This window comes from Apus apus, chromosome 3 (genome assembly GCF_020740795.1).
Source record: "Apus apus isolate bApuApu2 chromosome 3, bApuApu2.pri.cur, whole genome shotgun sequence".
Lineage (NCBI taxonomy): Eukaryota > Metazoa > Chordata > Aves > Apodiformes > Apodidae > Apus > Apus apus.
Genome location: NC_067284.1, coordinates 84,896,398 through 84,924,342, shown reverse-complemented (window position 1 = coordinate 84,924,342; position 27,945 = coordinate 84,896,398). Strand labels below are relative to the sequence as shown.

General features: G+C 37.8%; 1 protein-coding gene across 2 annotated transcripts in view; it reads left to right on the top strand.

The window, feature by feature from the left end:
• Positions 1-27,945, top strand: part of ACTN2 (actinin alpha 2) — a 69,503-nt gene that overhangs the window by 14,914 nt on the left and 26,644 nt on the right. Inside the window, exons 2-8 of one of the 2 annotated variants that reach the window (XM_051613210.1) lie at positions 9,862-9,976; positions 11,255-11,374; positions 17,535-17,621; positions 18,697-18,784; positions 22,577-22,655; positions 24,325-24,406; positions 26,282-26,367. In XM_051613210.1, the coding sequence (XP_051469170.1) occupies positions 9,862-9,976; positions 11,255-11,374; positions 17,535-17,621; positions 18,697-18,784; positions 22,577-22,655; positions 24,325-24,406; positions 26,282-26,367 (657 nt within the window). Of the gene's footprint in view, positions 1-9,861; positions 9,977-11,254; positions 11,375-17,534; positions 17,622-18,696; positions 18,785-20,864; positions 20,944-22,576; positions 22,656-24,324; positions 24,407-26,281; positions 26,368-27,504; positions 27,591-27,945 lie in introns of both variants that reach the window. The other variant, XM_051613209.1, reaches the window with a different exon arrangement.

The following is a 27,945-nucleotide window of genomic DNA, read 5'->3' as shown; positions in this document are numbered from 1 at the left end:
TAGTCTTTGGATAGCATATATAGCTAAGTTTTAGGGATTTTCAGCCACAGAATCTGGAAGAAAAAAGAGTCTTTTCACCTTTTGTCTGTTTTCAAGGCTGCAGTGTAGATGTCAATGAGGATGGGAGTCCCCCATGACCATCATAGAAAGTATGACTGGGAGATTCTGGGAAAATATTTTAGTCCATTCTCCTACTTTTAGGCAGAAGCAAATACACTCATGCTTGTTCTTCATGATGTCCAAGAAGAAAGATTCCACATTTACCCAGCCAGTCTCTTCCAGTGCTTCTTGTCCCAAGTAACTAGTGGTAGCATGAGAGGAAATGGGTGTAAGTTGTGCCAGGGGAGGTTTAGGTTGAATATTAGAAAAAATAATTTACTGAAAGAGTGGTGAGGCATTGGAATGGGCTGCCCAGGGAGGTGTTCAAGAAGCATTTAGATGTGGCGCTTCAGGTTATAGTTAAGTGGTTGTGGTAGCTGGATTACAGTTGGACTCAATGATCTTGAAGGTCCCTTCCAACCTTAGTGATTCTATGATTCTATGATTCACTGCTTCTAGAGTTAAAAACTAATCTAAATCTTCCTCATTATTGTTTAAGCTCATGACTATTGATCTTAAGCTCTATCTTTATTGAACACAGAGAACTGATTTATTCTTTTCTCTGTTGTAACTTCTTAAGCATTACTCTCTTTTCAAACGTCTCATGATTAAACTCACCTAATGGTTCTATATTTTTCATATATGAAGTTTTCTAGAATTTTATTATTTTGATGGCAGTTTCATGGATTTTCTCCAACAAATCCGTATTCTTCTTGCATTTTTTGCCCAAAAGAGGGGACAGTATTAGAGCTAATCCCTTTCCAGCACTGAGGAGATTGGAAGAAATACTTAGATATTGATACACCTGTCTTCTACTTAGATAGTCTGATATTGTATTTGCCTTTTACAACAGCATAACATTTTAAAAATCAGATTAGGTTGTGATCCACTTCCCAGATCTTCATCTTCAATGCCAGTAGTTCTCCATCCTCTGTTTTTGCAGTTAATTATTACTGGAGCAGGGCAGTATGTGGTAATCTGCATCCAGATTTCTTCATCATTTCACTGACTTGTTAAGATTTCTTTGAATCGTAGCTCTGTTCTGAGACATGCTTACAGGCCCATCATTTTGCTATCACAGTCCAGTGTTATAACCATACATTTCTTTCTGTCATAAGTGCTTCTGCTTAATAGTGAGCCATTACTCACCATTAGTAGGAATAAACTCTCTGACTTGCTGAACACACTCTCCCCTTCCCCCCCCCATGGTTTTGTGTTTAGTCCTCCTCTTAGATAAATGGCTCTTTACAGTTGCAGCCAGCTTAGATAGGTACATGACATAGAAGAGGTCTGCTTCTGTAGAGTCCTGGGTGAGGGGGCTGGCGTGCCTTTCAAATACTCTAGCTTAACTCGTGGAACTAGCACAAATGTCTGGAGTTTAGATAGGCAAAATTGTGAGGGGAGGACATGCACGTACCTAAATGCAGGCTTAGAAAGTAGCACAACATTAGTTTTTGCTTGCTTGTCCTTGGATGTTTAATTTTTTTAATATAAGATTGCATTCTGCAAAAGTTGATGCTGCTTGCCTAGCAAAGTTTCCCACTTTCCCATAGATAGAATATGCCACACCTTTTATCACCTATAAGACTGTGTTTCTCCATTTATTATTAAATTTACCACATCTAAATTTACCACTAACTACTCTGGTCTGCTTAGTGATAGGAATGTGTTAATATTCAGAATTAAAAGAACACACTAGAATAAACTTTTACTTTTTTCCTGATGGTTCCTTTGTTTTTCTAATTCCTTCACCATAACAAATTGAGTAGGTTGCAGTTATATTGTAAAGATAAGAATGGGTAAAGATATCTTGCAGTTTTTGTAATGCAAGGTAAAACCATGACAGTACTTTAACTAAAGATTTTAATTGGATTCTTGCCTCTTTTATTTCTGCATTATTTTTCTGTAAATTCCAAAAATGAAAAGTAGATTTAGACCAGAATTGTCCTACATGTCCTGAATACTTCTGAGTTTCAAATGGGGTTTTATACATTGATTGTGCTCCTACTTCTAAAATATGAACGTTTCTGATTGAAAATACATTTAAAATAGGCAGAATTGTTTTAAACTGATAGAAATACACAAGTGGACAACCCTATGGCTCTGCATGTATTTTGAGACATCTCATGTTTGGATCATATGGGTACCAGCTACTGTAAAACTTTCATAAATGGATGTCATCAACAGTAATGAAAAAGGAAGAAGCTTCTTTCAGGGAGCAGAACTGTTGTAGCATTATAGCAAAGGTCCATCAAAGTTCTGAGTAGTCAGAAGACTTACCTACATTTTCATGCTTAAGACTGATGCTTCTCTCTCACATATAAAGATTGACATATGTGGCTGAAAACTTTTCCAGCTTTCTCAGGTGATCCAATGAAGATGTTATCTGCCTGTTGCTAATAAACCTTGAAATAGTTTAACTGTTTTAGCCTCTCCAACGACTGTGTGAAACCCCTAATCTTAATTTCCTTCCTGTTCTTCCCTTAAGAAAAAGGCTGAGGTGAGAACAGTGCATGCAGTGACCCATACTGAATTTACCATACATCTGTCCATCTCCTGAATTTTCTTCCATTTTAGGCCAATGGGACAACATAACCTTTTTATGTTGTATCCTCTGAAAAAAAGAACTAATGTCACCCACTTTGTAAAAAAAGGCTCAGTAGTCTTCTTGACATTTCTCAGGGTTCAGCCTTGCCAAATTATTCTTGAAAGGATATTTTCATGCTCTGTTTTTTTGGTGTGGCTTTCTTTTTGTTGTTGCTTTTTTTTTTTTTTTTTTTTTTTTTTTTTAAATAGAGAGCACTGTAAAACAGACACACAATCATTCAGTGCTGGGAGGGGGTTGCATGTTTTATACGAAACCCTACACTCGGATAGGATTAGGCCACCTGCTCTGTAAGGACTGAGGTCTCCCCAGACTCCTCCATGCAAGCAAAATACTGAATGCTAGCAAGCACAGTGTGATGTGCGGTGTGATGAGTGAATCCCTCTGATGACATCTCCTGTGAATGATAAAAATTAAGGAACTGAGGTGAAGTTCCCTTAGTTACTAGAGCAGATCTACTGACAGTGCAGAGAATGCTGGCATGTTACCTCTGGCACCATCTGTTCAGCTATATTGGTGGATGTGCTGGAGTGGGGAGGGCTTTCCCCAACTTTGGATTTGGGGATGTTGTAAGGGAGCTTCTACTGACTCTCTCTGTGAGATGGTTCTATACTGTCCTTTTTGTTGTTCCCAGGAATTTGGCTTTGACATACTGCCAATGATTTGAGGGTTTCCTTTTAATGACCTTTTGGAACAGGTTAAACAGTTCCCCTACCTGAGCCTACATGGCATCCTTCACTATGCTTTCACTGTGCCTCACTGGAGTTGTTGCTGTGCTTTGGTGTGTTCAGTGTTAAAGTCCCACTTTGCCTATCAGGTGTTTCAGTGTGTTCAAGCTGTACTGCTGAACCACCTCTACTGTTACAATTACTCCAGTTATTTTACTAACATGTACCAATGCACTTGGGCTTCCACTGCAAGGGGAAATAAGAGCAAGAGGACAGTTTGTAATAATTCAAACCAACAAGTAAAATGAAATATTTTATTTTGTTTAAATTCATAAAAATATACTCATGCACTTGGTATACTAAAAGTACAGCTGATACAGATGTTCTAGGAACCTCCAGAAGTTGCCATGTGTAGCTACTGGTTCACATAAAGCTATTCTATAAAGGCTGCACAATTTTCTGCTGTGTTTCACCTTCATGCCCCTTCTTTTGGAAGCAGAATTAAATAGTTAGGAGAACCAGGGCCAACACAGACTGTATCCCAAGCCCAGAGAAAAACCCTGATCTTGCAGTCATTAGAACACTGTGTGGACACAGGAGTTAGGAGATCATGTTGCAGGTTCACAACTTACATTTTAAACCATGGTTAACAGACAGATGGGAAATTCTTCAAGGGGAAACCTCAGTCTGGCCTAGTGGGAATGTTCTGGCAGAGCTCTTTCTGTAACACCCTTGCCGTGTGCTCAGAGTTCAGTAATGTTCTGTATAACTACAGAGTGAATCACTGCATCCCATTTAGCCTAGAGGTAATCAACACCCTCAGCTAGCACAAGTAGAGAGGAAAAATACTTTGGAAGGAGAGCTATAAAGCAGTTTTAAGAAATGACCCTATAGAACTGAGATAATTAGGGAGAATATATATGTGTGTAAACAAATATGTTAAATGTTTATATTTGCACTTAATTTTCTTCAAGAGTATTCTGCTGGGTACAAGAATTTAAGATCCACTTAAAATGAGTTGTGCTTCTGCTTCACTTAACAGGCACAGGAGGAATTACATTTCCTATTAATGCAAAATTTTTCATAACTCGTAGGTTAAGATTGGATTTTGTCTGTATTTTCTTATGTAAGTTCTACAGAAAGGCTAGAAACTCAAAAAACAAATTACTCATGTGGGCTAGTAGCCTTTCTGGTAGGGCTACAGATGAGCAGATACATGCCTTTTAAAATCAATTTTCATTTTTTAAACTTGTAAATATTATAGCAGACAGAAACTTACCTGTGTTGGAAGGAGTGAAAGACAGTGTTAAGGTTTGTTATGAGATATATGTGCTCAACAGGATACGAGTGTCCGATTCTTTTATTGAGCTGGATCCACTTCTCAATTTCAATTCAGAGTGCAAGTAAATAAATCTTCCTGAATTTGTAGAGTATATCCCACATGTCCCCCCTGCTAGTTATGCTGCTGTAATGGTGATACACATTTTGGACTCACTGTCAGTGCCAAACAAAAAAATTAACCTGTATCTTCAGCAGGTGGAACAAGCTGTCTTGTGAGCCACTGATGGGTAACAGAGGGTGGTAACTGGTGCTTTCTCAATTCTGTTTATTCCTATTATTACATGCACATATGAAACTTGTTATTACAGCATTAGGTTTTCTGGCTTTGAAGCACTGTCAAAAGTTATTGTTGCACTCACATAAAAAAGACCTGTGGGCTTTCTTAGGCATGTAAAACAATTCAGTTCTCAGAGATACAACTTTTTCCATCAAAGCGTGTCTTTTATTGTGCATGTGTACAGTTATAGTTGCACAGAGTGGGAATACCCTATTTTTTTTTTTGGCATAAGCTGTAGTTGATTTATATGGAATATCTCCTTTTTCAGCCTCTTGGTTGCAATTCTACTTGTCAAGGGCTTGTAAAATTAAGTGACCCAAGTAAATTACCAGGTAAGGTTTGTTTTTTCCTCAGATACACACTTTGCCATCACACATCTATGAATCCATATTATGGAGGATACACTGTTGGCATTCTTCACAATGAGGCTAAGTGGGCATCGAACATAAACTGCACTTCCTTTTCTGGAGTTAGCTTTCTCAAAATAGACCTATGACAGCACTAGACAATTCATAGTGCATTGAGAGAATAATTACCTGTGGGATTTCAAACTGCTTGGCTCCCTGCCCTGCATCCTCTCTTCTCTGGCCTCTCATCTAAGAATGTCAGCAAAGTTTCTTTTGTAATAACAACTTTGGTAAGAAGTTTTTTTATTTTATTTTTAATTTATAGAGCCACCTATGGTAAATAAATGGTAAAAAGAAATGTCTAGGTTTCTAGGCAGTTATTTGTATCCTTCCTGGTATTCAGCTTGGTGCCTTCAATCCTGCCTTGTTTCTCTGGGGAATTTGATACTCTGAAATGTGCTGTACAGCTCAGCAGAAAAAGGAATTTGCTTTGTCTAAGTCATTTAATAGCTTTTAAATCCCAGTGGATTACAAATTTGCAGGGTACTATATGCTGGCTGTTTCTTGATCTCCAGGACTTAAACGTGCTTGGAATTGTTTCTTAATAACTATGAATAGAACTGTTAGTTAAAGCCAAAGCAGTGAGAACAAGTGGTATCACAATAAGAATAGAAGGATGAGGGTTAAATAAAATGTGGATTGTGGAAACTGTTAAAATTTGCAAGTTTTGCAGTAGCTTTAATACAGGCACTTATGGATTGCATCACTGAAACATAGTATTTTCTTGAGTAGCATTCCTACAACCACGTTTAGACCTAGGAAAATAAGCCAGTTTGGAGAGCACCAGTCTATGAAACCACAATCAAGAGTCTGCTGTAATGTACTGCAGTGACACTTTCCACAGAGTGGAAAGGGTTGGAAGGGACCTCTGAAGATCATCTAGTCCAACCCCCCTGCTAGAGCAGGATCGTGTACAGTATATCACAGGAACATGTCCAGGTTTTGAATGTTTCCAGAGAAGCAGGCTCTGCAACCTCTAGACGTGGGTCTCCAACTAGACTCAGCCCCACTTAGCACAAATCTCTGAACATGGTCCTTGAGCCAATTCCCAATCCACCTCACTTCCCTATCATTCAATCCACACTTCTTGAGTTTGGCTGTGAGGACGCCATGTGAGATGGTGTTGAAAGCCTTGCTGAAATCAAGATAGACCACATCCCCTGCCCTCCCCTCATCTATCCAATCAGTTGTGCCATTGTAGAAGGCTATCAGATTGGTCAACAGTGATTTCCATGGGGCACTAGACAACTGTCATAAGTGGATAACACCATTTCATGCCTGGTGCAGTGGTAAAACAGAAGGCTCTGAGAAATGTTAGTTTAGATTAAAAAAACCCCTAAATTTCTTATTCTATATACAGAAGATAAGCTAAACTGGTTAGATACAGATAGTCTAAATGAAGAAGCCATGCATAGTAGAGTGCTTCAGCAGAACTTTCCATCTTAGGAATGGAGGCTTTGTAATTCCAACTTTATCCTTCAGATTGCTCCAAACCCCAATGTCCAAACCCCAATACTACTGGGAAGAATCTTAAATAACCTACAGAAATAAAAATGCAGCCCATAAAACCAGTGACTGTCATCAAACCATTGAAAACACCTTGTCTGAGCAGTAGAAGCACCCTTCTTTTGTTTACGTTATAGCAACATTTGCTTACTGTCTTCCTGAAACGAACATGATTGAGAAGAGAGTAGGAAGAGTGCTTGCCATCAAAGTCTTATTTAAATGAAAAATGGGGAAAACTTGAGTTTACATGGTCAGAACATTCACCATAAATGTCTAACAGAAGAGATGGCTGAGGTTTTTCTCCAAATTCTCTTTGAGTTTAGCATGGTGTGCTTGGAACATTCTGCAAACTACAATAGCATCTGCAGATAAGCACATGTCCATCATTCAAGTTTAATTCATTAAATTCTCATTCATGTATGGGTTCAGCTTTCTAATATTTATTGCCAAACGACCATGCAAGGTTCCTGTGCATTTATCCCTGAGTGCTTTCAACTGTTTTTTCTGTATTGCCATAATATTGTTCCTCCCAGGAATGCTTGTTATAATCTTTAGCATTTGCAAATGACTTAAGGTGGTGCTAAGCCTTTTTAGATACGTATCACTAGAATAAAATGCTGCTTGAGGCAGCACTAAACAAATTAGTCTTACAAACTAGATCCAAACCCTATAATGATCCAAACCAAATATCATCCTAAGACTCCATCATATTGAGCCCTCAGGGTAGAGGTACCTAGTATCTCTGTTGTGATGCTTGATGCAGTCTGGTTTCAGGTCTCCCATGAGCTTAGTAAAGCTGCTTATCATAAAATAAGGAAAGTTTTACCTTCCTGAATGACTGCATTTCAAACTATCATTGCTTTATTAAAATAGATGTATTTGCAGAGATGCTTTAGCTGCAGCCATGCTTATCTCCATCTGCACACAGAATTACTTTCCTATGCCTCTACCTGCAACTCACCCTCTGCAGGTCAACAGGACCCCAACCCAGAACCACTTCTAATACTGTCTTTTCTCTCCTCCTTTCTCTGGGCATGTAGAATTAGGGATTTCTCTACATAGTTCCTCCATATCCATAGCACTTCTTGATTTTTCCTTTCAGTTGGAAATGAGAAGTCTGTAAAACAAAAGTTTAACAAGCTACTCCTTGTCCCTGCAGGAGTTCTGAGAAAAAAAACCAGCAAGCTGCACATAAATTCTTCTCAAAAGTTGTGTGAAACCCAACAACCATCAAAATGTTATTCTTTAGAAGGTTGCCTACTTAAGAATAGACCACTTTTGAAAATTCAATATTTATCTTCTGCCTAGAATTTACAGGATTCAGGCGTTTCTGACAGATGAGAAATTAAGTAGTCTAAAAAAATCAGGCAAGAAAATAGAAGGTCAAAGGAAATTTAATACCAACAATGGGGATTTAGGATGTATTTTTAAAAAAATATTTTTAAATGAAAAGCAATTGTCACTGTCCTGCACGACATCCTTGTCTGTAATTTGGAGACACATGGACTTGATGGACAAATCAGTGGATAAGGAATTGGCTGGATAGTCACACTTAAAGAGTTGTGATAAAGAGCTCCATGTCCAAACGGAGATCAGTGACAAGTGGTGTTCTTCAAGGGTTGGTACTGGGACTGGTGCTATTTAACGTGTGTCGGTGACGTGGACAGTGGCATTGAATGCACCAAGTTGGGTGGGGGTCTGAGCAACCTGGTCTAGTGGGAGGTGTAGTTGCCCATGCAGGGGGGCTGGAAATAGTTGATCTTTAAGGTCTCTTTCAACCCCAACCATTTGATGATTCTATGATTTACAATGTTTTTAGAACTATAGAAGTTAAAAAGAGAAATAGAAGGGGAATTCCAAATATCTGACAACTTTAGGTAACTGAAGCTGAACTTAACAAAATATATGGCTTTGTTGCATACCTAGACCTAAACACCTGGTGCAATACCTAGTTAATACAAACTTGCTTTATGTATGTTTGTGTTTATGTGTTTGTATATATTAACAGACACTGAAAAGCAAAGAGAATTTATCAGAAGGCTGAAATGTAATGGATATTTGAAAACAGTCTAGTTTTAACTGCTATATTTTGTAGTAGTCCATTTGTATAAAAGGTAATGTGTATATGACCTCTGTAGATCAGTGGAACTAGGTCTGCTTTTTATCTCTGTAAGTAAAAGCAGACTTGGTTATTCTCCATGGTGAGAGAAATGCTCATGAATGCTTCTGTGACCATTTTTGCCGTGCAAACTGAAGTATCTGCATTTGTGTGTATCATGAAATTATGGTAGTTTTCTGAAAATTATACAATACTGTTTAAAAATAAATCTCTTGGTAAGGCAGGCTATATCTGCAAGGTCTGATTGTGAAACCTCTGTGCTTGAATTATTGTAAACTTTCAAAATCCATTTTAGTTGTCAATGTTTTCAGAAGGCATTCTGCTTTTCACTATAGTTACAAATACGAGCAGATAAAATTCTGCTGGTATCCTTGCTGCATAAAGTCTCTCTTCAGTTGCTTCATCCTGAAGAGTGTTCTCACAACTTCCTGCCTGTGAGAAATATATGTTACTTGTCCCTGGCATCTGTACAAGAACTGTATAACAGATAAGTCTCAACATAAAAGTATGTGCTTGTAAAATGTTATGTTTAGTAATAACTATTAGACAAATTTTGCCCTTAAGTGTAGATCTTTTTTGGGGATGCATTTATGAGCAGAATCTAGCACAAAATTGCTTGTAATCAGGGAAGTCCTTTATGAACATCTGGGACAAGAATATTGAACTCAGTGACATACATAAAATGAATAGGAGTTGGACATCCAAATTGCTAAGGCAGTACTGAAAATATCAAATGCAGTGTTTATTCAGGTGGCTTAGCATTTGTTTTGGAAAATAACTTGTTGACAAGTTTTTTTGTTTTGTTTTGTTTTGTTTTGTTTTTTAATATAATATTACAGACATTTACAGCCTGGTGCAATTCCCACCTCAGGAAAGCAGGCACGCAGATTGAGAACATTGAAGAGGACTTCAGAAATGGCCTTAAACTGATGCTCCTCTTGGAAGTTATCTCAGGTTGGCTAAAATAAAGTTTGCTATATATTTACAGCATGCTAACTGAAACATTTTAAAAGAGCCAAAAGTGTTAACAATTCAAAGCAGTGAACACATACTCTAAGTAGGCTGAATACTGAGAAATGAAACATACTGTGAAACAAAAAGGAGGGGGAAAAAAACCTCTGCTTTTGCCTTATCTCCAAAATCTTCTGGTTTGTGCTTGTGTTCTGGGATATCACAGTGTTATCAGGGTATCGCTGGCATCACAGTATTGTTGGAAAAACCCCAAACATTGAAGACTTGGTCTTAGCTGCTAACAACTGAAAAGCCTTTACACTTAGGTTACAAATGTAGTTATTCCACTTTTAATGACTTTATTGGATGGACCAATTCTTTCAGAAGTGAGTGCCTAAAGTAAAACTAGGTCAATATTTAGTCACCAGTAAAAGATCTCATTTTTCAGAAGGGTGGAACATCCAAGAACTTCTTTTGACTAACTGATACAACTGACTCACTCCGTCACCCAAGTTACATGTTATCTGGAGGGGCAGTCCTCAAGGTACATTCATAATGCCCCTGAATGAGAAGGGAATAACTCAAGTCATATACACACAATAAAGGTGAAGAAGGGCAAAAAGCTTTTTAAGTCATCTTTACAGAAAAGACATTTTTGCTGGAGATTTCAATGGGGAAAGAAGATCTTCAAATGATCACTCATCATGGAGAGTCATATTATCAGAAATTACTTTGCTTTGTGATAATCTGAAAAGAAGTTCTTTCAAACACACCACCCTGTGCCCAGAAGTTAGGTGCTCTACTGTACTAGATGAGATTGTTAAAAGCCATTGTTCTTGGACAGATGTGGCAGGATGCTGTGGCTAATCTGCTGGATAGAGTCCAGTCTTTCTTTACAGTCAGGCAGGTAAGGGTGATGAGCTCTGAAAACATCCCGGGTTCTTAATAGTCAGCTATCCTAACACAGAGAGGAGCAATAAAACAGAAGTTGAGTAGCAGGAAGCACTCACATGTCTTCAAAAAATGTTTGAGGCATATAGAAAAAATGTACTTTGTTTTTGCTGCTATCTCAGAAAGATCTAAGTCAGATGTTTCAACATTTGAATTTTCTCTTCAGGATTTTCTTCAAAGCTGTTTGATGTTATTTCAGAAAATACCTGTTAAAATAACTGCTAACTTTTAGACAGTACTCAGGGCACATTGACTCTTGAGTTCTAATTTCTTGGATGTCTGTAACTGTATGTATGTAAAAATAAACACATTACATTTGTTTGTTTTCAGGGGAAAGACTACCGAAACCAGACAGAGGGAAGATGCGCTTCCATAAAATTGCTAATGTCAACAAAGCTCTGGATTATATCGCCAGCAAAGGAGTGAAACTTGTGTCAATTGGTGCAGAAGGTATGTGGTACAGCTTGACAAAGCACTATGTTTGGATCTTAGGTATTCACATTACAAAAGAGTCTGAGAGAGACCCTTGGCCAAATTGCATGGACTGTTCTTTGTATATGGGTGTCTCAAAAATCCCTTAATATTGACTGCTGACCAATATCTGTGAAATGATGAGAGGTGGAAATTTGTGGACATCAGGGATATAAATGGGCTCTAAGATAAGTCTATCTCCAAGGTTGAATTGAACTGTCTGTTTTAGTGGGTGTTCAGACAATTATTTCTTCTTTCAGAGCATTACTTTTCCCCTATACATTATTAAAAATAAGAAACTCCTTTAGAAATCAGGTTGGATTCTAGGGTGTGCTTTATCCCACCTGGGATATTTTTTTTAAAGTTTAGAAGATGTTATTCACACAAGACAAAGGCTGGCATCACTACCAGATTGCTGGGACCTACTCCCATTTTATTATGAGACTGACTGTGGAGGGCAGCTGTGTTTCTACAATTCAAATGTAGAGTTAAGGGAGTGATCAAAAGAAATTGTGGTAGCTGGGGAGAGACTGAACATAGGAAGAAAGTGTGGCAAGATGTTATTTACTAAAGTTATTACTTTTTTATTGTTCTGTTGTTCAGGTAGTTAAATAAAAACATGCAGCTGGCTAGCTAGATGCTCACAAGTGTAACCTCTGAGCAAAAGAAGGCAAGCTCTCACTGCGGGTCAACCTATGCTCCCTATGACAACCAATTAATTTCTTAAAAATGGCAAAGGTCTGTCTAGAACTAGCTGCTCCATGGATATATTTGCATAATGCTTTGCATAGCCATTACCATACAAAGAAATTATATGGGCAGCATGATATCCAACTACTTCTGATTACATAGCTTCAATCATGCGCTGTCAGTTCTGGGAGCAGCCTCTAACATCTCCTTAGAACTCTGGCTGTAACCCCAGTATCATGATGAGAAGCACTAGCTATATTCTGTTCACATTGCTAAGCCTTTTAAAATTTATTTCTGAGCCTTCTCTTCCTGTTTTCTGATTTCTGCAGGCTTATTTATGTATGTCCTCATTCTGGCTTCCCAAACTTGATATCAGGGAGTTTACTGTAACTGTGGCTGGAGCAGAAAGATTCATTAGGTGGGACAGGGGCATCTGTGGAACTAATAGAGAGATCTATCAGCATTCCTTGACTCCACAACGGTTTGACCTAGCCCACTTGGGCTATCATTTACCAAATGTATTCAGTTTCTAGATCTAGAACTCCAAACTCCTAAGAAATGTGTGTTCTCTGGGCAGAGCATTTGTTTGAACTCACCTGTTATTCAAGACTGAACTGAGTGTGCTGAGTCCAAATCCACCTATGTTTAGGCACTTATGATAAACCTTTCCTGGGGAATGTATCATTAGTGGGAAGAAACAGGCAATTGTCAAAGTCCCTTCAGATCTCAGAAGAGCTCTATTGCATTTTCGGGGGTGCGTGGCTCCCTCCATCAATTGTACAGGCAGTCAGGGACAGTTGGACCCTTTGCTCAGTGAAATGAAGTGGGATGGAAAAATATGCCACTACACTAAACCTCTGCAGTTCAGGTTATTCTGAGAGTAACGTGGCATTGAACGGACAGCAGAGGGTACTGGAGAGACATTTTATGTGTGGAAAACAAACCACTAAGAATACAGAAGCCTGTTTGGTAACTAGTGCAGAAATACCAAGAGTACTGAGTGTGGAGCAAAAGAATGGTAGTTTCTGTCATGTCATGCTGGGACTCTGAGGCTTCCTGACCAAAGATGAGAATGTAGCAAAAGCAGTGTCTTGTGGGACAGAGTGGTAGTTATTTCTGATCATAGTTTGCACAATGTACTAATGTTTTCACACCTAGGTTCTTCAAGCAAGGCTGGAGTATTTCACCCAAGACATATCATCTGGGATCTGCTCCCGGAAGGAGCAGACCAGCCCTTTGCACATGCATTTCCCTCATTTTGCCCTGCTTATTGCTGCTCATTACTGCCTGGGTGCTCAGACTAGGGAGCAGTGCTTGAGTACTTTCTATATCACCTGAAGGCAAAGGATCTGGGATAGCTCACCTCAGCCATTAAAACCATTTAAAACAGCCCTGCTGTTTCCCTTAGCAGCATAAACTTAGATGTTCAGTGATAACAGGCAATTCCCTGTGGGAGGGAGGCAGGAGCAGAGCAAGAGGCAGTAACTTCTTCCAGCTTCTCAACCAGCTGCTGCAAAGTGATGTCTGTCCATGCGCTCAGTATTTCTTGATGTATGTAACAGCAGGCCATAGGTAGTAAATCAGGAGATTAGGGTGATGTTCTTGGCTGTGCTGCAGGCTTTTATTGCCCGTTTCTGGAATTTTCAATCTGCATAATGGAGGGATTAGAAGCAAAAATGTATTCATTTGCATTAAAAAAAAAAAAAAAGAAGTTGTTTTAAATTCTTGGGTGGAAGGACAGGAGAAAAATCCACTGGTACTGTCATAGCTGAGATGCAGAGAGGAACCTGTCATTGTAAGACATTGTGCTATGTCAAGTATGGCTCCTAACAAACATTAGGTTACCTCCATGTGGGCAGAAGCAGATACATTCATGCACCTTCCACTCCTCTGAACAGGCTGAACACAAAGCCACCACTAGCCCAGGCGTGCTTAGTGGCCTGTTAAGTTAACCACACCCCCTCTGCTAAATTTGTTGTTGAAGCTACAGTGCAGTGCTCATGCAGCAAGGCAGTAGCACATCTGACTGGGTATCGTTTCACAGTGTGGGACCTCTGGCACCAGTAGATGTTTAAAGAGTCCCTGTGCCCCGTTGTCCCGCATACTTGCTCCCACACTTCACAGCCCTACCCTGTAACTTGGGCTGACAACTGTTTCTGTAGCAGTGCTGGAGACTGGATCAGCAACCTGATCTGGTTTCAAAACACACTTCACCTCTTTTTCCCCCCCCCTGCCCCCTTTTCTTTTCTTGCACTTTTCAGCATTGTTGTCTGGGCAGTCATTGTCGTATGAAGGTGGAATGAATGCCAGCAAGGAGACACAGCACAGGCTCCTTAAGCTTGTAGTGTTATCAAAGTCCTTAACTCACTGCCCCTGTGTGTCAGCATGCAGCATATGGGCTTGTCTGCACCCATCTGTTCTGGCATTTTCTGAGTTACATGGATGCTTGGAATACTTTTTGACTTCCAAGGCATGGAAGTTTTTAATCTAAATCTGTTGAGGATTTATGTTTTATTATCTGACATGCTGAGTGGTGAAGAGCATGTAGGCTCAAGGGGACCAACTGGCATTTAAAATGGGGCCTCAAAGCAAAGATTAAATTGTGATTCCTGTGGGACATCACTACAAAGTTCAATTTTGTGTTTTTAAGGGGCCAGGGATATTCTTTAAAGCCATCATTACTGTTCTGAGCCTGACTTGCTTGGGCTGTCTATGAAGTGGAAAGAGAGAAGTGATCACCTTTAACTGTGATGCTGAGCAGAAGCCCAATATGGCTACTCTGATCTGTCTTGTGGAAGAGACTTTCTCTCCATTGGTGGTGAAATGAGACTAGAGAGTGAAGAAGCTAAAGCAAAAGCTGTGGAAGCAGTCCTTAGAAGCCACTCACAGTCCAGGAGTTAGATGTTTTCCCTTAAGTTTTAAAGAAGTGCAATAACTCCATTTGCAAGGTAATTGCATCCTGAATGAAATGAACTGAGTAATGGAGAACCACAAAATGTAAGTGTCCTGCTAACAGGAAACACTTCTGTATTGCTTTTCTGGGGAGTGGGAGAAATATTAAAGGCCAAATGATGTGTGAATCTGGTAAAAGAAGTTTAGAATACTAAATAAATAAATAAACATAATAAGTAAAGCCAAAGCAGAATAAAAACAAAACAACATGCCACACTGCTTTGCTTAGCTTTTCCCCTAGGCAATGTTTATTGTTTTCCCATCCTTTTCCCTTCTTTTCTTTCCTGTCCTCATAGGTCAGCAAGACCTTTTTTCCCCAGAAAGCTATAGCTTTGTACATGTGAAGTGTAGGAACTATATTCCTCCCAGAGCAAACAGGCAGCATGAAGAAAATAATGAAGAATTCCACTGACCTGTGGAGGAAAATTATAGGAATGAATCAGTATATTTTAATCACGGATACTTTTCAACATTTAGAAACTCTGTTTTCCTTCTGTGTAGATATTTTTCCTTGTCTTCTATAAGTTTTTGTTTTGTTTGTTTGTTTTTTTTAATGCTAGCGGTATATAATGAGAAACCAATGCTGGCAATTTGCTTGAAAATTCTCCTGAGGCACAACACAGAAAATTTCCTCTCTTGCTCTTTAATTCTGTCTGCATGTACATACAGATATGCAAATCAAAACAACGATGTAGTGATTATGCAAAACCATGAATTGATTGCCTGACAACCAGCAATGCCTCCTGAGTATTTAAATTAATTTATTTTACATTTGACAAAATTCTTCTTTACTGTATATACATATCAGACATCTGGTCAAAGTACATCTAAGTACTTGACTGAGGAGGAGGAATGTGAGAGAAGTAGCTACATGTCCTACTTGTCATTTGGTCATTTTTTTGCTGAAAGAGTGTAGTTTTGAGATTTGAAGAGACTTGAAGTCTTTCAGTGCCAATAAGACAGTAATAATGCATGGAAGACAGGCAAGGTGAGGTAAGAATTCTGGAAAATTCTGGAAAATTAATGTAGATCCCAAAGTGGAAAGTGGAAAAATAGCCATTCATATATAACTTGGATTATCACACTAGCAAAGTAAGTATAGACTAGTGATGGGTGACATATCTCCTGCTCCATTTGTTAATTCCATAGGTTCATATGACAGCTTGTGTCACATACTAATGCAATTTAACATGTATCTCAAGTCTTGGAGCTAACAGCTGCTTTGTTCTGGAAAAATTGCCCCTGGATTCAGGCAACTTTAAAGTTTCCTACTCCATTTTCTGCTGACACCTCTACTGGCATTTGATGTTAAATTGAGGAAATTCCTCCTGTTGCAAGTTCTTCCTGCTCCTTCCCCAGAATACCAGTGGGCCCCCAGGCAGCCACAGCTGCTCCACTTTTTGAGGAAGGCTGTAGGTGACTTTCAAGAAGAGGAGCAGCTGATGCCTTCCCCACTCCACTAGTGTGACATGACTGGAAAGGCAGTCTGCAGTTGCCCTCTCTCATTGTCCCACCTTCTCTGCTTCCAGTGCTGGACCCTCCTTATAGTCTCACTATGTTCTCTGAGTCTCTTGTTATACTTTTCAGGTTGATTGAACATAATCACCACACTTAAGTGCTCTGGCAGTACATTTTTCAGTGTGGAAACATTTAAGTGATATTACTGGTCATACTACAATGTAGGAGCATTGAATTCTGACTTGGTTTATGGAAAGGAATCCCAAGTATGTGTGAGATGGGTTGGAGAAAGCACCCTCCTGATGCCCTGTCTTGTAGGTAGACACAAGCATTCTTGGAACAAATTGAAAGCCCAGAGGTAAAAATTCCCGTTTTATATTGAAAATACATAAATGTGCAGAGGCATCAGAGCTATAAGACATTACAACCTCTCAACTGTGTATCCAAACTCCTTGGTAGGAAGCTGTATAGCTTAGTCTCAGGAGGTGCTGTGTCTCTTGAGCTATTCTTCATATCTAGTCTGTGCTGGCACTACAGGTAAAATTCTCAAAAAGGTCTAAACAGCCTAGGGGAATTTCTGAGCATCATCTTATTAAAAAAAACCAAACTGGTAATGTCCTGTAGTTTCTTATAATTTTAGGTGAGATAATATTTTTTTGGTTCCTTTGTATTTGAAAACAGTAAGGCTGGTATTATTCAAACTTTAAAAAAGCATTTCTCCTCTTGCTGTCTTTAAATGAGTCAGCCTAAAAGGTAAAGCTTGGAGACAGTTGCAACTACCTAGAGAGAAACCTTTCTAGCACGGAAGGGCTGAAGTGACCTCTGTAATCCTTACTCCTAATGCCAGGGTAGCACAAGCATGAGTTTGTTGAAAAATGAACCCAGATGAGCTCTGTGTAGATAGAGAATTATGGTAGAAATACATCAAATTTATTAGATACAATATATTATTTATAGAAATTTCTTATTAAAAAAAAAAAAAGAGAAAACAGAAAAAAACCATTCTAATTACTACTGCTGTCTCTTTTTTCATCTTTAGAAATTGTTGATGGCAACGTGAAAATGACGCTGGGTATGATCTGGACTATCATCCTTCGCTTTGCTATTCAGGATATTTCAGTGGAAGGTAATAGTAATGCAACCTTGTTAAATAATTAGGAAATTTGTTAAAAACATTTTAATATGAATTGTGCACAAGTGAGATGAGTGTTTAAAAAATGAATTATTTTGTCACAGAAAATGGTACTGCAAGTTCTCTACCTGGTGACAAAATTGATTTCTGGAGGGAAAATGTAATTACTCTCCTTATCCTGACAGAGACATCAAGACAGCTTTCTAAATGCTGTGGCATGCCTCTCAATTATATAAAGATAGAAACACTCTTGTGTTTCTGAGCGTTGGTGGCCTTACATTAAGCTGTACCCTGTATGGTGTTCCTATTTCCAACATACTTTTTTAGTCCCATCCATTTCTCACAGTCTTTGCAAATATTGTCTGGATATATCCCTCTCTTTTCTATCACTTTTTTCCCCTCACTGCTTCAGAATGTTTTTTCTTGACTTTCACTTGGTAACTGGCTCCAAAAAGTGTGTTGTTACAACACTCCTTAAATCAAATCTATGCTGTGAAAAGTCTGGAATTCTAGAAACTAATCTCAATTTTCAACAGAAGTAGAGTCAATTCAAGCTCTGCATACTGTCCTGCCTATAATTTGTGGGATGTTATATGTGAACCTAATGGTCTATTTTATCTTTTCTGTCCTTTTACTCATGCATTCAGATGCCCATAGGGTTGAAATAATGAAGGAACTTCTTTAGCCCTTATACCTCCCTCTAAGCAAATGGACTGAGACTACAAACATATTTAATGTAGGCATGAACACCATCTTCTGTGTCTAGTTATATTATATTTGTATTAGGTATTTTTCTCCAAATACACATTTTGCTGCCCAACCAATATACTTTCTTAAACTTCTGATATCCCAGGATTATTGTGCAGGCTGAGACTCTAGACTGAGTTGACACAGTTGAGCTGACCTCTGGGTCCTGATGGAGCCCCATTAGTCCATTTATATGAGTATTTTAGGATACAGTGTTTTCTTCAGTTTCAAGTGGCTGACCACATTTAAAATTACAAGAAATTAATTACTGGAGCACTTTTAAATTTTTCTTTTTTTTCTCACTCCCTGGTATCTTTTACAGAGACCTCTGCCAAAGAAGGGTTGCTGCTGTGGTGTCAAAGAAAAACTGCTCCTTACAGAAATGTGAACATTCAGAACTTCCATCTGAGGTAAACTTCCATTATTTCAAGGGATAGATGCAGTCCAAAATATTTTAAGTTAAACTTTTCCCACAGTTGTGCAGATATATATTTGACAGGAGAATTTCACTCTTAACTAACTTCACTGTTAACTAGACATTTTGAAATTCTCATGCTCTCTCTCCAGAGTCTTATCTTGTTTAGCCTTTGGCATTATTTACTGTGGATTCCATAGTAACTCTCTAAAAGACAAAAATCCCTAATACATACAGATATTACATTATTAGAGGTCCTGGGTATATGGAAATACCTGAGTACTGCATCATGGTGACTTGGCAAATGACTGTTTTTCAGGTTTAGATTGTTCTTGGCAAAAATACCAATGTACTAAGCATGCAAATGTCTCATTATGATGAATCAGTCTTTATTATTTTGTAACATAACTATAAATAATAAGAAAAAATGCACTCAGTACAAAACAGCAGCACTTTAAATGTGTTTGTTTTCAGAATCAGGATCATTACCAACACTGGAAAACTGAGTGAAGCTTCAGCCTTGTGGTTCTATGTTCCCATTAAGGGCTAGAAAGGGAGTTCCAGGCCATATGTAGGCTGCCTGGTTTTGGGATTTCATTGGGCTAGTTCCTGTAGCTCTGCTGGTGACTCACCTCATTAAACTACATGACCTGCCATTTGCACTGTTTAACCATGTGACCTTGGCTTCCCTGAAACCCTTCTAGTACTTACAATAAGAGTTCTGTATTACTGTGTTTTGGTGTTCTGAATTAATTCTTAATCTGCAGCACCTAAAGCATATGTAGTAGCAGAGATGATATGGTTCACACATGCATCCACAAAAAAAAAAATAATTGTTTGATTTACAGTCCCAGTATTGACTTTAAGAGATCTGAAATTTGTTATGTGTTATTTTCCTTGAATATAAATAGGTATATTTCAGTAGAGCTTTATATGGATGCAGGGTGTATTGTAAATTACTGTATCAGATTCCTAGTTTGTATGCACACATATGCTGGTCTGATACACAGTATGGGGAAAAAGTCTTGAATGCAAGTACCCTGATTAATGTTTGGGTTGATTTGCTGTTACAGAACTACTTTACAATGAGCTGTCCAGACCATTTCAGTCTATAGCTTTTGGGAAAAAAATAAATAAATTAAAAAAATGTGGTTCTCATTTTTATTATCTTTTACCTTTTGGGTGATTGTATATTATACAACATATGTATATTCTGCTTAATTTTACTACGTTTTTATTGGAGATGATTCTGTTAGTTGAAGGATCTACCCAGACATCTCAGTGACAGGGATTCTAACAGACTTAATGTGTTTAGTATCACACAATTACTGCACAGGATAAGACCTCAAACCCACAGTCTTTGTGATTGCATAAAGTGTTTACATGAATTATCCTTCAGGATAATTGCTTCTGGCTGAAAGGAACTTCCTAAAAGCTTTCAAAAAATGTGTAGCTTCATTCGTTGCCTATTCTTGCCAGATAACCTATTCTTCAGATAGTGGGGCTGAAGTCACACTGATGTGTAAGAGCTTAGATCAAAGCTGCCATATGTGTGAAGTGTTCAGAGTAAATTAAGCTGATTTATGTATTCTCACTTCTGTGAGCACAACATGGTTGTGCCATTAAAATTGTCTGAAATAACAGACATATAAAAAGCCAATTGCTTCAGCAAATTCAAGTAATTACAGGTTTGGTCTCCTTTTATTTTTTTGCAAACATTCTGTAAGCATAATAGAAGCTTATGCCTTTTCATTGATGAACATGTACTCTAAGTTATCCTGAAACACTGCACAAATTCGACAATTGAAATCAGGGACTGTTGCACATAAGATACATTGCTGAGAAAGTATTATGGAGTCCTAAGGAGTCTAAGGACTGCAAAAGTAAGATACATACTACAGGAAAAGGAGTTACAGTAACAGAAAAGCTCAGAAGGATCAGAGTTGATAGAACATAAGTGTCAATATTTGACAGGAGAGTTCCTGCATTATTTTAAGCCTTAAGCAAGGATCAAACTGTAAAATGCCATGACTTTATTTACTAATTTTTTTTCCATTCTATCTTTTGTTGTAAAGCTGGAAAGATGGCCTTGGATTATGTGCACTTATCCACAGACACCGACCTGATCTTATTGACTACTCCAAGCTAAATAAGGTCATCAGTCTGGGTGGTATAGCATGCTGTCCTGCAGTGATTTGGCTCACTTCTGGTTTGCTTAGCATGTTTTCTAAAAGACAAGCAGAGGAGTGCATACTAATTCAGACAGGCTTTCTAAGCTCCGTCCAAAAAAAAAAAACAGTGGCATGGAGGAAAGGACTGTCCTGTGTTCTTTCCTTTCCATTGCAATGACTTCAGTATTTAATTGCAATAATCTGGTCCTCAGCTGCCAGGCAGTTGATGAAGTCTTTTACACTGTCCAATATGGGTGTTAAATCAAATACATTGGAATTCTTCATTCACCACTGACAATATCGTATATTCCATCTTGTTTTGTATCTGGTGTGACTGTAGACTGCAGAGCAGTAAACGATGAGATGATAGTTAATGCTAAGATTCCTTAGAACAAATACTACCCTTGGTAATCAGGAGTATGCAATTACATAGAAAATATTAATCAAGTCTTAAATTATACTTCTACCTATACTTCCAGAGAAGAGTAAACGAGACTGATATGCTGACTGCCTTAGGTAGTACCTCACGGGATTACAAAACGATTTCATTACAGTGTCCTACTTAAGGCAAAATGCATGTTTTCTAAAAGGTACCAGCCACTTTGGTTTAAGAGGGACAAATGAGGAAAAAGTAATAATGTCAGAATTCCTGGGTCTCATTACTTAAATATAAAACCTAGAAAGCAAGTGGAATGTTGTCTTTTCAAATTAGCTCTCAATACATATGTATCATTTTCTGCTCTTTGGAATGAATGCATCTTGAGGTCCCAAGTAAACACCAGGAAAACTAAAAACTTAGTATTTTTGAGTGCAACGTCTCATTTATGAGAGAGTTGGATAAATCATGTATTTTCCATTCCATGCCTTTCCATTACAAATTTGTTTTACTAGTGGAATCAGTTGTTACCAAGAAAGCCTTTTATGAGGGAAAAGATAAAATAATGAAATTAAATAATTTGAAAACTGAGTCTGCTTTACATAGATGTTAAAATTTTACTGGGGTCCCCAGGGTGTGCAGTGATGAAAATTAAATGAACATATTCCTAAACACACAAGATTTTAATTGAGAAAGTTCTTAAGACAACTGTAGATCTGAACCAAAGGGTGAAATATAAGCCACCAACACCAGCTTGTTCTCTAATTCTGTTGATACACAACCTTTCCTATGGATAAACAAATAGATGAATGGAACAACTAAGCTACCTGTCTCTGTGTACATGTGCTGAAGCATGACACAAACAGAAGTTAGTTTCATTGAGTTTGTGCTTTGAAAAGTGGTACACAGTACTAAAAAACTTCACAGTATAACCTTCCTCTATATGACTGCTGAGAAGAGAGAATAGAACATAGGCAGATCTGCATCAGCATTACTATTTCCCTCTTAGAGGTTTCCAAAATAAGAACAGGTCAGGTTTCAAACTGAGGCTGAGCTGTGGCACGTAAAGCATATGCAGAAAAATCCTAAAATAGATCTTGCTTTTCTGACCTGGCTGTGTTTGATTGACTGCTCATTTTGGTTACACTAACAGCTGTCTTGGTGTCTTGTTTCTTGGTTTCTTGTCTCCTGCATGCTGTCTTTTCCTTTTCTCACCAATGTGTTTTGTGTGAACTTGTAGCTGGAAAGATGGCCTTGCTTTCAACGCCCTTATCCATAGACACAGGCCTGATCTGCTTGACTATGCCAAGTTAGATGAGGTATTTCTTCAGCTATAGCAGAGATTTTTAGTTAGTATGGCTTGTAGTCTTGTTTAAAAGCATGAGTAATGGAGATATCTTTGAATTATTTAGAAGCTGCTGTGATTTTAAACAAATCCTTTGCCAGTGGAGCACTATTTATTCATGGGCTTATTACCAAGCACACAAATAGGAGGTGCTCATCACTCATCCATTAGCAAAGTGTTTTAACCTAGTCAATAGATTTCACTTAGATTTATTGTATTTTTTCCCCACTTAATTTCAGTAACAGATTTTGCATACACATATAGTGAATGTATTACATGTGGTGTCTTGTGTCATAGCAAAATTAAGTTAATTAAGTTTAAATATTGTCCACATTTTAACTTCCTCTTAAAATCTATGAGGCACAATACTGCTAAATGATGATAGAGAACTTACGATTAGAGACTTTGTTTTCTATTATAACCAAATTGTTAGGTTTCAAAAGATAAACTCTTCTTCGTAGCATGTTTTATTGAACATGCAGCTTTTAAAGGAAAGGCTATCTAGTATTATATATTTATAGAAACACATGTCATGGGCATTACTATTTATGATACCTGGCATATGTTTGTGCATGAGGAACAGACTTCTGTGAAACTTAAATAATTGCTGTGATCCCATAGTAAGTAATCTTACTAAGTTCACTTCACAGTAACAAAAGAAGTATGCTTGAGACTAGATCCCTTTCTAGGAAGTGTTTGTATTCAAATGGAAGTCCTGTAAAGTCCTGACAGGAAAACTGTTAGCATTTTTTCAGTGCCCTCCAGCATCTCTAATTTTGCTCTTCTGTGTCCTGTTTTCCCCATATCTCTTTGCAGATGATGGCATTGTTCAGAGTGGCTATGATCATTTAGCAGTTTGTGAATATGTGAAAATATAATAGAATTAATGACATGAACTGCCATTTCACATAGGGTGCCTTAAGAGCAGTCCTAATGTGACATGCTCTTCTGTTGTCAGCAATAGCTATCCATAGTGTAAGACATGAAATGTGTGCTATTTATCTGAACTGTGCCCACTGCTTCCTTTCTCTTTCCTTCAAAAACCAAGCCTCAGAACTAGAAGTTCTTAAATTTCCACAGCTCTAAAATTCAGTCTACAAAGGCATTACAGCTTTGTCTGTCCAAGCCAAAACTGGGAAATTTTGCTCCCTCTGGAGAACTGTGCTTCTGTCTGTGCTTGATTATTCTCATGAATGCACCTGATCAGCAGAGAACTCAGGAGCATTCATATCACTTTGATATAATGTATAGTAAATATAAAAACATGCAAGACTAACTTTGTGGTGAACTGTTGAGTATAGCCTACTGGACCAGTGGCCTTCACTGCATGTTTTACTGCTGCACTTCATACAGAATTAGCTCAGAATGATCAGTGTACACTGCATATATTATCTATGTTCACCTCCAGAATACATTTGCAGCAGAATCCTAGTGGTACATAATAACTTATTGCTGTTTTCTTTTGAAAGTAGAGAAGTAGATAGACCAAAAGTTCACATACATATATGCTGCTTTTTGAGGAACAATGGTTTTGATTCCAGTTTACAGTTTGGGAAAACAGGAAGTTTTAGTGTACTTAATATAGTCTTGCTTCAAGGCAAAACTTCTATCTTTCACTAGTTGAATTGTTTTCTTTAATGCAGGATGACCCCATAGGAAATATCAACCTTGCCATGGAAATTGCTGAAAAGCATTTGGATATCCCTAAAATGTTGGATGCAGAAGGTGAGAGTTATATCTTACTGAAGTCTGGATTACTTACAAGCAGGAGACAGTAAAACTTCTTTTGTTTTGTATCTACAAAATTTTCAACATTACTTCCACATGAATCATGATGGAGCAACCTGCTTTGTTTTCAAAAATGCTTTCCTTATTTTCCCCCATGTATTGAATAATTTAACTTTTTGCTTCTTTATTTATTGTTTGTTATTGTTTGTCTTTGTTATAGTACTTTGGGCCCTAACCTCAGCACATGTCACCAGTGTAATAAATGACATAAAATGCGGGATCAAAAGATAATCCTTGCCTTTCAGAAATTAAAATCTAAGTCTAATAAAGAGAAATACAATTTTAGCAGCTTAGAACATTTTCACTTTTTAAAATTTTTAACTTAGAGGGCCAGAAATAGAAATAAAAGTACAGAACCTTAAAAATATACTAACAATATGCCTCCTATGAAAGAGAGCTAGGTTGAGGGAAGTATTATTTTGGTTTATTTTAATTGTAAACCTTTTGAATTATGGATTAACAAGAAATATTTATTGAAGTTTCCTGAATTTCTTCAAGATAACCAAACTTTTGTATTCCAGGGAAAAAAAAAAAAAAAAAAAAGGATGCAAAAATACTGGAATTTGCCTATACTAGTTCAAAGCATTCTTTTCTAAGGATGCAGACTCTGCTCTGGTGGCTTGTCAGTAGAGCAGTGATAACACATGAATTACCCAGAACACCCAGACTCACTGTGTCTGCTTCCCTTGAAGTCTTTCAAAAGTGGGAAAGTTGGGCCGATACAGGATGATTTGAAAAATCCAGGTAGTTCCTGGTTTCACTTTCATATTTCACAACTAATTGTTTTTTGTTGTGTTTTTTTTGTGTTGTTTTTTTTTTTTTTTTAATTGCAAATCCCCTTTCAAGCACCACTTATTTTACTCTGAAATATGATTCAAGGAATTCCTTACCATTGAACACCTCCTGCTGTCATTTTCCTTTCCTCATTTTTTCTCTTCATATATAATATAAGAAACCTTTTTACTTTCCTCACAAATTTTTTGCACATTCTAGGCCTTCTTGACAGGGGAGGGGGAAATGAAATCATGCTTCTTCTAACACCTTCTAAGTATTCACCATGACTTGCTACTCTCTACTTCCACAGTGCTCTCAGTGGAAACCTTGCAAAGTTTTGTTACTATGGGAAGTAGATGCAGAATCGGTCAATACATTGATCCTGAAGTCAGAAATCTCACTATTTATACTGGAAATTGTTCCAGCATTCCCAGATCTTTTCACACCTGTATCTTCCCACTTCTTACATTAGCAGGAGTCCTTGCAGCCTGCATTAGCATCATTCATCACTCACAGCTATAATTGGTGTCAAACCACCTTTTTCTGCCTTTCTCTGTTAATTAATGAACAGGTCCATTTTTACCAGTGTACCCATACATTGGTTGCACCCTCTTTATACTTTTACTCTTTCCTGCCACAACAGAGACAAAGCCATCAGCCAGCCAAGCCAAACTCTTCTGTGATTTATGCTATGAACTAAAAAGACAGGCTGGTGCAGGGATTGCAAAACCATTACTCTCCAAGCTCTTCTTAGCAAAAAATGTATTTCTGGCCTGCAGGAGTTCTACAGGTTTCCATATATGTCAATACCCTGTTAGTCACAGGAACCCTGTTCTAAAATACATTGTTGTCACTCCTATTTTGTGATTGTCAGTGGCTGTGTTTAACTCTGTAATAAATCTAGTGATTTAGACGAAATTTCTTAGGAGCGACAGTGAAGCTGAACCCAGTAGATCTGCCAGCCATGCCATCTGTTTCGATGGAATCTGATGGAATTGTGAGAATTTCTGAGCAGTTAACCCTCTTCTCTCTACACAGATGTAGTAAACACTGCCAGACCTGATGAAAGAGCCATTATGACTTATGTTTCCTGTTACTACCATGCATTTGCTGGTGCTCAGAAGGTGAGATTGTGGAAGATGGATCAGATCTCATCCTTCACCTTCTGTCTTGTTTCTTTCAGCAATTTTTTCCTCTTCTGATCTTTTCCTCACTAGTTACTAGGACAGCATCTTAGAGCTGAGCTCATTTCCTCTTGCCTGGTTGTCTCTGTGAGCCACTGTCTTGCTAGAGCCAGTAGTAGTCTATCATTTTGTTCCATAGAAACAAAACTTCCTGTCTCATCTTTCTGTATATTTACTAATAATATCCAGTAGGTTTTTGACAGTGAGTTACTGAATGGGCTAGAGGACATTATTCTCTAATTGAACTTGTGTGCATTCATTTGAGTGCCTTTAAAAATGCCGGATGAGAATAAGCTCACAGTGAAAAAAGAATTTCAGTAGCAGAATGCCATCTTTTGTTCCCCTGCTGGATATTATTCCTGCTGCAGATGTCAAAAACATCATAACAAATGCTCAGAAAATAAACCCTTCTCTTATGCTTTCAGGATTGTTTTAAAAATGTTAAATGCTTAATGGTAAGTACAAACAACAACATAAAATGTTGCTACTATGCAAAACAGACACAGAAACATACACAAACAACTCAGAAGAGTTGTCAGATCATGTCCTAATGAAAAGAAGGAAAATGTTAAAAAGCAAGGCAATTCAGAGCTGGACATACTTCAAGTGTTTAGTAATATAAAGAATACTGATACATAATGCTAATTTAAACTAATCCACATGCAACTTCCAGAGAACATCTCCCCACATCAAAATGTAGTCTGTCTTTCCTGTGTCTTTGTCAAAAACATCTCACATTTGAAGTCACGAGGCATATGCGTGCCAGTTCTTCAGCAGAGAGGCCTGGTAAAATTAGGGTTGCTTCCCCCATGACACCGCAGGATGAAGCTTACTAAAAAAAGATCCACCTTTTTGCAAGAGCTTATGTTGAATTCCTAGCGTACATTTTATTCTGTCAACACCCATCAATCTAACACTAAATTTATTACAGCTTTGTAGAATTTATAGAGTGCAGAGCTATGAACAAGAAAACAATCAGTGTGACACTATGTTGTGCTTTTATTTAATCATCCAGTTTTCTACTCCTTGATTCCTTTTTTGTTCTGTTTTGTTTTAATTTCTTCCACCCTCTTGTAGATATTGTGAACACTCCCAAACCTGATGAGAGAGCTATCATGACATATGTGTCCTGCTTCTACCATGCTTTTGCTGGAGCAGAGCAGGTATTAATCAACTGTCCCTTCAGGTTGCTGTGTTTTTGATTGGTTGTTTCACATTTCCACTACTTTATTAAAAAAACCCAAACAAACAACAAACTAATTTAGTACTTTGTGGTTTTAATTAACAATTGCAAGTGTTACTTGAGCACTAATACTCTTTTTTAAACAACATTTGAACCTGTTTTAATTAAATGTTGTGTAGCAAGTTGAACTTCTTTAATTTCAATGGACATTCCTGTTTCTTATTTTGCGTCTTTATTTGGTGATTACAAAGACTATTTCAGGAAAACTGTACTTGGAGTTACAAATTGGAGTGAAATTGAGTTGTTTCTTGCTACATCAACATCTTATGCATTTG